An 11,227-nucleotide genomic window follows, 5' to 3' on the forward strand; every position below is an offset into this window, starting at 1 on the left:
GAAGCTACAGATGGCCAGGTTCTTCCCTCACTCCATTCAGGGCAACGTTATCCTATTTCTGTATAAGTGAAAATTATGTCTTGGCCAGACTTGGATATGACATTGCGATGTGAATGGCTTTTTTGAACTGGATGTGGGGGAATATGGGGTATGGTTGGGGTTATATATATGGTTGGGCTATAAATAAATAGCAGATGTGAACATTTGGCACTTCCTAGCCTGGAGTGCAGCAACTGCTGGAAGGTGAAGAAGCGCTGGGCTCATGCGTCCATCAGCTTCTCTAATGGAAACCCGGATTGCGGCCGGCACAGGCGGTAACACGCACAGAGCCAAGAAGCGTGTGTCTGTCCTAAATCCTATAAAAGCATAATGCTGCATCCAGTTCCTTGCTGCTACCAGTTGCACTGCAGTAGCTGAGGGCTGAAGGGAATAGCTTCTCTCCAGGAAGAACTTCCCGTGACTTTGCTATTGCTGTCAGCTGTATCTGGAAGGGCCCCATCTATGACAGGGAAAGCAGAGGTATGGAGTAAAATAGACAGCAAAACTTCAGCACTTCCCGTACTTAAGAATAAACTGCATTTGAAAAAATAAAAAAGCAATCATAATTCTATGGAACTGCTTTGATCAAGGAAAGTCCAAACCTAACTCATGGAGCTGTATTCACAGCTGGATTTAAATTGTCGTCGTTTATAACATACCAGGATGAGCCTCACCTTTCATTTCAAAATGTCTCAAAATTATGTACTGCGTTTCCAAAATGCTGTACTACTGCAATTGTAGTTTGGGTTGCTTGAGACTGTTATGAAGGGAGGATTTTCTTCGTTTCCTTAATTTCATATTTGTTTCTTGCCATCCATAATGAAGCCAGATTTTTGTGCATCAAGATTTACAGGAAATGCTGCAAATCTTTTGTTTCACACTGAAAAACAGTTCCCGCCTGTCCAACTTGAGAGTGACATAGCAGGTGATAATACAGAAATTATAGGAATCATTAAAGATTGGATTAATCTCTGTAACTTTTAGTAAAGCCTATAAAAAAATAATAGTGTATTGTACCACACTGTTCTTATTAAAAATGATAAATGATCCCCATTTTTTGGCTAATACTAATTTCCAAATTTAATTCTTCTATTCAGTTTTATGGTTACCATAATCTTGATGTTTTAATAGCTTTTCCTATAATAGCTACAGAGACCTTTTTAAGTGGCAGCCCTGATTTTATGGAAGAGGCTTAAAAAAAAAAAAAAAGTTTCTTGTACTAAAAGGCAAAGACAAGGCAAAGACAAAATAGTATGCATGTGGTAAGACAGAAGACCAGAGAACATTATTTTGGCAAACCATATGGTCTAATTGTAATAATTACTTACGGCAGAATTTCTGTTCAGCTTTCAAGTAACCTGTTTTCACCACTTGCTGTCATTTAGAGAAAGTTTAAAATCTACAGTGTCTTTAGCTTCATTTCTTGTCTTGAGCAGAGAGTATTCTGGGGGCAGCACAGGAGAGACTCACGCTTTAATAGAGTTTATCATCGAATGCTTTAGACAAATGACGAGATCTGAATGTGATCAGGAAAAGCAGACCCAGGAGGGCTGCGTGCTTTGCCGAGCAAAAAAAAACCCACCACCGACAAAAACCATGCAGGAAGGCAAAGCGATGCAACTTGTACTACTTTGTGACTCTCATTTTCCCCGGGGTGAGTGAAGGTGCTGGGCTCTGCAGCAGCACCCCGGCGGGCTCAGCTTCTTCAGAAACACAGCTGCCCTCCACCCCTGCGGTGCTGCGCAGGGCTGCTATGTTTCTCTGCTGGTGCCCTCGCAAGTGGCTCAGAACATTTCTTGGGGGAGGGGGGGAAAGAGTTTGTCTGCACCCTGGTAATAAAATTGAAAAGGCATATCTTAAACATCCAAAATCTATATATTCAGGTGGCTTGAATAATTTATTTCCTTTTTAATTGCTAAAGTTGATGGCAACTGCTGGCTGCTCTAAATTTTGTTAAACCATGATATTTAGCCATGCAATAGTGGCAGAGGCCTTGGGTTCTATTTTTAAATATTCATTGATATTTGTATGTGATACGGGGTATGTGTTTGTGGTTAGTACACTTGGTCCCAAAACACAGAGATAGCAGGGTTCACTGTAGTGCATGGGGGGAACAACTGGTCTGAGATAGCCTCTGAAAGGGATAAAAGGAGTGAAGAAAAAGGCTTCTGGCTTCTTTTTTGGTATTGCTGCCATGCACATCTAAGTAAAACAACTTTGCAAACTTGAGTAAAAGGCTGTCAGTGAAGCTTTGAATCAAGACTGTTCCTGTCTGATGTTGCATAGATGGATGTTTGAGGCGTATAGCCTGCCTGCCACATACTGCCTATCATGTTCTCCTGCCGATCATTAGCCCAGAGACATAAATATTAATGGTAAGTGTACTGTGGTATCCCTATGTGATTGAGCTTCTCCTGAAAGCGTCTACTGCAGTGGCAGGGGAGGGAGCGTGGAGAAGAGGTTAATGGTCTGCTGGCGTGCAGTGGGCTTTCCTGCCGTGTGTCTGATCTGGGAGTGATTCGCAGCTCTGCGTGTTTGGGCCCATCGCTTCCACCATCTATCTCAGCTAAAGTCAAATCAAGCTTCTGCTAACACACCTCTGTGCTCCCCGCCTTTACCTCCACTGCTCTTCACAAGCCTGAATTTTCCATAGGCTCCTTTGCAACAGGTGAGTGATGTTAACTAATTTAGGACACTCTTCCCCGTCTCTGTTGTCTTTGCTCTGGACCAGTAGAGCAAATACCTAGCAACTTGGGACCTTGTGCACAGAAACCTGCATTCTTTTGGCAAAAAGAAATCCACTTTCCTTCTTCTAGCATGTGCCTGCGGTGGTAGTGTGGGTATTCCAAGTACCCAAGTGCATGTAACCCGTCAGCATGGATTTGTGTAGATACAAAACATTCTTTATGTAGTCAGTAGAGCAAGAAAAGATTTGGGGTTGAATGTCTTCTATCTGGTGATGGCCTGAGCCAGGGTGCGTAGACCATCTGTACCAAAAATGTACAAGTAACTTCTCCATCCTCCCATCCTTGCTGCTAATCATTACAGAAGTGAAGATTTGCCACCCAAAAATCCTCATCTCATTCTGATCTATCACGGAAATCCAGGCCATCAGGGCAATGAAGAAAAGTACAGTATCAAAGTACAAGATAGGTCTTTGCAGTGGATAACCAGGTGCTCTGCTGCTGGCGGAGTTTCTGCTTGTCTTTAAAAACAGCAAATATGGGTCAGAAATCTTCTGATAATATTCTGTGTTTGAGAATGTGCTTGAATGTGCTTTAAAGGGGAAATTAAAAGCGTTGTAAATTAGGCAAAATTACATGAAAGGGGCCCCAAATTAGAAAGAAGTTTGTAATAAATTCCTCGAGGATGTAGAGTCTAATGTGTAATTAGAGAACCACGAATTGCCTGTTACTGCTCGTTCTTTGTACTGGAAGACTCCATGTCTGTAACTTCGTTAAACGTTTCAATCACGCACAGTCACCAGGAGCCATCTCAGGCTGTATTTTAAGTGTCTGTTTACACAGTTGTTACAAATTGCCAATGGGATGTGAACTGTCTATCACTTCCAGAGCAATTAGTATGTGAAACCTTATCAAAAGAAATCCGTCAAGTTTGAAAAACCATAAATATTGCACTAGGATCTCTAAGGAAATCAAAGCGAGTTTGATACAGTATTTATTTACATGTTGCTACACAAGCAAATGCACTTATAGATGCTCTAGTCTGCATTATTCCCTGTACTCTATATTCCATCAGTCCCATGTTATTTGAGAGAGAGAGAGAATTATCCAGTTGTTTTATATATTATATAGCAATAAAGGACTGCTCCTAATAGCTAAGGCTGTGTAATTCAGGCAGTTGTATTTTTCTGGACAATGATTTGTTGTAATGAAAGGAAGGCAGAGCTGTAACATCAGATCTTCATTATGTTCCTCAGTTTTATATAGCCAAATTAATAGAGTTTGAAGATGGCTTTTTCAGAGATTTTGATGTTTTGTGCTCTAGAAATAGGTCTTCTTTAGTACCCCCTGCATTGGGTTCCTCTGTGTGGAGGAATCCCAGATCATCGCCATTTGGTGCTCTCTTTGATCAGACCTCTTTACTATTGCACAACTTTACATTTGCCTTCTGCTCTCCTGTGACCTGCTTACCCAGGATTTCCAACCTAGCACTCAGCTTAAATGACATGAATATTCAAGACTTCTAACTAAGGCAGAGGCCAGGAAAAGCTACTACAACGATCATGAGATTGGAAAGCCTGTCTTGAAAATGAAGGCAGAAGGGCTCTTGATGGCTCTCACCAGCGAAGAGGCAAGAACTCTTTAAGCTAAAGGCGTCATTAGCCCAGAAGCACATAGCTATAGACTAGTAATGAAAATATTTAACCTGGAAATTAGAGGGTTCTTAGCAATTAAAGTCATACCAACAGAAAAGTAGGAGCCAAAAACCTTGCTGCTTCTAGGGTATATTTATGAATAGGACTACATAACCTCTTGGAGAAGGATAGGGTGGGACGGGGTTTGTTGATCCAGAAGGACCCTCCCAGTTCTGTGTTTTTCTGAGGAACGTGTGGTCAATTCACCATTCCGCAGTCAATGCAAAATGTTGTCGTATTGCAGAGCTTGGAGGGCTTTGGTGGAAACCTGCTGTGTGAAAATTCACTCAAATTTAAATGCCTCTGTGCATTCCAGGGCAGTGATGTTTATTTGCCTATTGCTGGATGCTTCTGGAGGAACAAGATAATTGTTCACCAAGAGTAAATTAGAAAAAAAAAAACTTACCTACTTGCAGAAAATAATAAGCCAGCTGAGAAGTGGTACCTTGTTTGCTCTGAGTATCCTCTTGACATCAGCATGAGGTTACTTATAATTAGATGCACATGTGTAAATACGATGATTAGATATTCCCACATAAACATAATTATCGTATCTTCCTAAAAGTCTAAGCAGGCATTTCATAATCCTGTTGTTAAAAATAAATAAATAAAAGCCAACAATCTGCATTCAGCCTCTTATATATGTAAACAGTGGAACATGAGGGCAGAATATATTTTCCAAAGTACCTAATGGTAGTTGAGGTCAATTACAGTTATGACTCATTAGAGTATTAAACTAAGAATATGCTTTTTAGTATAATTAGTGTTCCCTTAGAAAACTACAGCAATCTTGTATTCACTTCAGTTCTTCAAGCATTTTCAGGGTGTTTGGGCATTAGTCTTAGGCAAATATAATAGGGTTATATTGCATTAACCTCACTTACAAACTCTGCAACCACTTGCGGCATCTCTCTCACTTTTTTTTTTAATTGCTCAAATAACTTGCAAAGATGCCTTCTAAAACACAGAGTGCTATCTAATTAGTCATAATAGGGTTATTGCATTAACCTCACTTACAAACTCTGCAACCACTTGCGGCATCTCTCTCACTTTTTTTTTTAATTGCTCAAATAACTTGCAAAGATGCCTTCTAAAACACAGAGTGCTATCTAATTAGTCACATAGAAGATTACAGCTGCTTAATTTAGTGTTCAGTTTTTTGCTGATTCAGAAATTCCAAAGGAATAAAACGTACCATGTGTGATAACATGGCTCGGCAGATCCTTCTCCAAACTGTCTTTAAAGGAAAAAAAAATTAAGAATAAAAGAAAAGTCATGAGTCAGGCTGAAATGTTCATGACAAAAAGGTGAGATTCTTGTAAAATGCATTATATTCTGGATTGGAAGAACTTGAAGGGGCAACGAGAATATTAGATCCCTGTGCAGGCTCAGAAGTTTCACAGTTGGAAATTTATATTTGTAGCCATGAAGATGAGAACTTGCAAAATGTTAGCCTTTTTGTCATTTCATGGGCTGTGATATATCCAATTGCCCTAACCAAAGGGGGCAGGGAGAAAATTATTTTCAGGGCTTTAGCTCCGACTTGAGATGGAGCCCAGCATCAGACAGCGCCCCATGGGGATGTGCACCCTGTCACTAACACTGGTGGTACCTTGTGCTTCCAGAGCTCACCTACGCATGGATCTTCAACGAGTACCCGACCTTCGTACACCAGGACAATCGCCGCTTCGTTTCGCAAGAGACTGGGAATTTGTACATCGCGAAGGTGGAAGCTTCAGACGTGGGCAACTACACGTGCGTGGTGACGAACACGGTGACCAGCAGCAGGGTCCTGGGTCCTCCCACCCCACTCATCCTCAGGAATGATGGTAGGACTTAGAGGAGTGGAACTGGGGGCTGGGGTTGGAGAGGTTGTTTTGTTTACTTTGACTGGCTGTCACCTAGAAATTCAGAAATGGCCTGAAATATTTATGTTGGAGTAAGGAGAGATTTTCCCCTTCGCAGAGATTCAGTGAGGCTGGAGACCTCTGCATTAGCCGTGGTTTGAAATCATAGACAGTAGTGGGGTTTATGACGCTGTGGCCAAGGTTGCTGTTCCCACCACTGGAACAACTCTCAGTATCAGGCAATAATTATAAAAGAAAAACCTGGTGACACTTGGCTAAAGACAGGAAATAAAATAGATTTTAGAGTTTGGATATACTACAGTTTTGCTCATTTTATGCAGCCCAAAAGTGAACAAAAGCACTTTGTTGTTTTGGTAACTGTTAGCTCAGGCTGTATTTCCCAGCAGAATTAGTGCTATTTTTAGTAGTCTGTGGAATAATACAAAAAAGCGAGAAAAAAACAGAAAAGGATTTCTAAATTTATATAGACAATTGATTTGTATTGTTGTCATTTTTGAGTAGATAAGAAAAATAAATTTGCATGTTAATTTGCAAGTAAACCAATTAAAATTTGTCTGTTTAAAGGATAACAGTTAGGACATTTGTTCCAGAAATAGAAATGCATTATTAGAAACTTCTTCTAGAAAAAGATCCATTGTCACCTAGTGGTATTTGACAAAAATTCCTCGCTTGTAAAATAGGAGCTCGTTGCTGCCAGTCTCCTGCCCGTAGCTGGCCCCTTCACATTAACACAGTTCCTGCGGACGGGGAGTTGGGAAACATTGTCAGTGATGAGAAAGCACCACGGTTAGGCTGGGAGGGGTGAAGACGGCTGCTTTTCCAGGTCTGTGCCAGATCTGCTCTCCGTTACAGGGGAGGCTGCATTTCTATAAACACAGTGGCAGTAAATCTGTCCCTCTGAGTCCAAAGTTATCTAATGTATGAAAGATAAAGAGGAATATTTAAATTTGTCTTACACTAACATTTTCAGTGTTGAAGAAGAAATATTTTTAGGTATTGCATTAACAGGATTTCTTTGCAACCCTTACCTAGCTGAAAGTGCTTCCATTTATCACAATCAAGCTCCATATCTGCTTCTGTTCTGAGATGGGGCTGATGCTGGGATGATTGCTAGGCAGCCTAATTGTAAAGTGCCTCAGCAAGGGCTTTATCCCAGTGCATCGCTCCTCCGTGCACTCCGCTTTATTTACAGGGACCGATTGCCTTCCTGAGGTAATTCGCAGAAATGTTCTCCGATTCCTTTGAAGTGCACTCTGCTGTTTATTAAAGATATGAAACTTTAATTGAACCTCTGAGGGGCTGGGGAATACATTCCTGAGTTAAACAGGAAAGGTGCTGTAGTATCTGTTGAGCCAAAGATGGCTGCACTCGAAAGTCAAATATGGGCTAAATGTGTATTTTAAAACAGGATTGCACTAAATGTGTATTTTAAAATAGGATTGCACTGGTATTACAGGCAAGCTTCATTTTAAAAATCAGCAGGTCTCAATTTTTCATTCCACATAGAGTAACCCTATAAAATCCAAATATAACACACTCTCACACTTGAAAAGAGAAATTATATATGTTGCTTCAGAAGTGTGAACAACAGAAGTGAGTAAAATGCAAGTCACATTGTCTTTCCACTGGCAAAGTTGTCTTATCTTTTGTATTCATATCTGACATGTCCAGTATATCTTAATATATATGACATTATTTTCCTTACAACACTTTATCATGAAATTACTCGGCTTGGAGGCTAGCTCATCAACAATTAATGTTTCAGTTCCATTTAATTTCAATTAATGAGTTAAGTGGAAAAAAATACCTCTCCCGATTGATTTACATGTACTGAGCTGCTCCTCTGGCTGCCGCCCGGGCAGGCAGCAAGGTACCGTGGCTGCGGGGGCCCTTGTGCAGCTCGGAAGAAGAGGTGGGGGGTCTCCCGTCCCCCTGGCAGCTCCCGAGTTACGGAGGGGTTGATACAGCTCTGAGGCCCCTCGGCCCTGGGCTGGAGGGCTGGCGTCCCAGCCGGGATAGTCCAACTTCCTCCAATACATCCTCCATAAAATTGTCTGTTGCTAAAAGTTTCTAAGTTACTGCCTGGTTGGCTTCATACTGATATACTTTTGTGAATTCCAAAAAAATCCAGGTACTTTACAACAATCTCCTTGTGAAAATTCTGTTTTTCTCAAAAATCAAAGTTATTTTTAAACTGAAAAACATTTTTGCTGCCATGCAGAATTAATTATGGGTCCCTGTAGTTTATACATAGCCCCATTACTTTGAAAGAGACAAATGGTGGAGTAAGATACTATCCAAAAGGAATACTGGTCACATAGAACTAAGAATAGCGCCTATATTTGTTTTTTTAATTATTTCACACTGAGTTGAAAAGAGAAAGAGAAGACTCTTTCCTTTTGTGCTGATGATAATCTCTCACTCAAAAATTTTAAAAATTCCCAATTCCAGAGCTGTAGGAAGAAAACAGAGTTCGGATGCTCACGGTTTGGCTGACCCTATGCTGTTCGACATCGAGAATTTAATGTCTGTTTTAACAGATATGTGTATGAATTACATGGTGGGTATTCTTACTGTGGCCAATGTTCAAACTGCTCATCAAACTAATGAACAGTCCTCGTTTCCCTGGAGCGGCTCACCGCTGCAGATCTGGGTGTGCAGGACAGCACGCGCTGGGCTGAAATCTCGCCCGCGAGAACCCCGAGGTTTCTTTTCACATTTCTTCTTCAATTTATGGCAGTAATTTTTCTAGACTCAGTTGTGAATCATTTCAGCTTTTTACGTCAAATACCTGCCGTCTTTGTCATGGTTATTTTACTTGAATGTAATCATCCTGGAAAAACAGCTTTTCAGCATGTTTTTTTTCAAGCGCTGCTTGCTTTACAGTGCCAGACTGTTGAGCTACAGCTCAAGATATGGGTGTAGGGGATGAAATCAGATCCTGGAGGCTGATTACTTTCCCCACCTGTGCCTTTTGTGCTTCTCTTTTGCTTGTTTTCAGCTGCAAGACTCCAGAGTTATAGATCTCCTGATGTTGTTTGCAGCAGCTTTTTGTAACCAGCGGTACATGCTCTTGTTGACAGAACTCGGGTTCCTTCCCTGTTGCTGTGCTGTGGAAGCAGAAGGTGCCTCTTATCCCATTAGTTATCCTCAGACAGCTTTTCCTTCTTGGAGAGATAAATATCACAGAGGGTTACGGGATGGTGGTAGGAACAGACCGTGCCGAGGCAGCTGTCACGGTCAGTGTGAGCTCAAACTCTCTGCTTCTATGGACAGAGGTTATCTGATGATGATAAATACAGTGTGCAAAGTACAGTGTGTGCTGGGAAAAGGATGTTTTTCCTCTGACCCTCTTAATTCTCTCCCACAAATGCATGCAATCACCCCCTATTTAAATATTTTCATGTAGCTGTATGTATTTGTGGCCGTGAGGATGCTTGCAATGCAGGTGAATAAAAGATTGAAAGACGTTATGTAAGTGTAGCAGTGCCCAAAACTGCACATTTACAGTTTGGGACCTGTCCTCCTGAAATGTGCGCCCATATTTCCAGTACAGGTCTTCAGGAATGACAAGCAGCTCCCCCTTTCACGTCATGTAAGTGCTGGTGTATAAAAGGAAAAAATAAAAGATATTATGGTTTTCTAGATTTCCCAAGGTATTGAGGTTGGGTTTTGGCTTGCGTTCTGCAGGGACGGGAGTTAGTCCTGACACTACCAGCTGGTACCTCCCATTGCAGAGAAAGGGCTCTCTGGGCTATTTGCATGTTGGGAAATAAAATAGTTAAATGCGTATGGCACCGAAGGCTGAGAATGATCCTGAAGCCTGAAGTAAGGCATCCACTAGGATTGTAGCACTTACTGCAGCTCAGACAGAAAAAGGATTTAAATTTGAATGGCTCTTTCCCAAACAAGCTGTCTGGCAGTTCGCCACGGGATATGGACTGGAAGAGAGGGAGGAAAGGGAACAAACCTGCTACACTGTCTCCTCCATTTGATGAACTGGTGTCCGTCATCTGTCCGCCCCTGGCTGCCCTGTCCCCATCGAGGCCACAGTCTCTGCACCATGTCCCCTGGAAGGGCAGCGGGTACCCAGGGGTGCCGTCCCCACCACAACTGCAGCACCTTTGGGACCCTCCGGGCAATCCCAACCCTGCGGCAAACACCAGCCAAAGCCTGTTAGGAGCACCCAGGTGTTGAGAGCCACCGCTCTTGGAGTACTTCACTACTTCTCTTTAAAATGCAGTTCAGATTTTTTACATCAGAATTAAAACAGTAATAGTAGGAAAGAACTGAAATAGTCCTGGAATAAAATTACCATCAGCGGCAGCTGTATGGGCCAATTAAACTTTAACATTTCACAGGTGGTGTCAGGAAATGCATATCATCTCCTCAGACAAATTAGCTTGCTTCTGAATTCCTGGGACTTTCATCCAAACCCACATTTTTTAGCCTTGAAATTGGAAGAAAAATATGAAAGCCTCTGAAATACAAACACGTAGAGCATCTGATGTGCCATGGCACTGGAAGCATTCTCCAAGCTACAAACCCGGTGTCTATTTTAGTCTTTTATTTTCTCTCCTGTCCCTTCCACCTGCACGGCTAAGTCAGATGTTAAATCACCCAGGAACAGCAGGAAAAATAAGGACTGTCTGCGTGGAAATGGTCTTGGATTCGGAATGGAGATATCTCAACTGCACTGATGTTTCTCCTATAAAGCAGAGACGGCAGGACTCAGAGCATACCCTATATATATATATATATATATATAGGTAGGTTATAATTGCAGTGGGAGCCTTGTGATTTTTCCAGATACGAGTTCTGATTTTTAAGTGGTTAGAGTTTGCAGTAACGCTGGTAAAACAGCTGCCCTCGCAGTTGTTAGAGGCAGCAGCGGGTGGCAGAACTGCAGGGGCATGGTTAAAGGCGGGTGGGGGCAAACGCC

The 11,227-nt window shown here is 41.8% G+C and overlaps 1 protein-coding gene across 1 annotated transcript in view; it reads left to right on the forward strand.

Moving 5' to 3' along the window:
• CNTN4 (contactin 4) overlaps nt 1–11,227 on the forward strand; it is a 132,972-nt gene that overhangs the window by 39,057 nt on the left and 82,688 nt on the right. Inside the window, exon 4 of the mRNA XM_009283546.1 lies at nt 6,043–6,246. Coding sequence (XP_009281821.1) covers nt 6,043–6,246 — 204 coding nt within the window. The remainder of the gene's footprint in view (nt 1–6,042; nt 6,247–11,227) is intronic.

The sequence above is a fragment of the Aptenodytes forsteri genome, unplaced genomic scaffold (genome assembly GCF_000699145.1).
Source record: "Aptenodytes forsteri isolate BGI_AS27 unplaced genomic scaffold, ASM69914v1 Scaffold267, whole genome shotgun sequence".
Lineage (NCBI taxonomy): Eukaryota > Metazoa > Chordata > Aves > Sphenisciformes > Spheniscidae > Aptenodytes > Aptenodytes forsteri.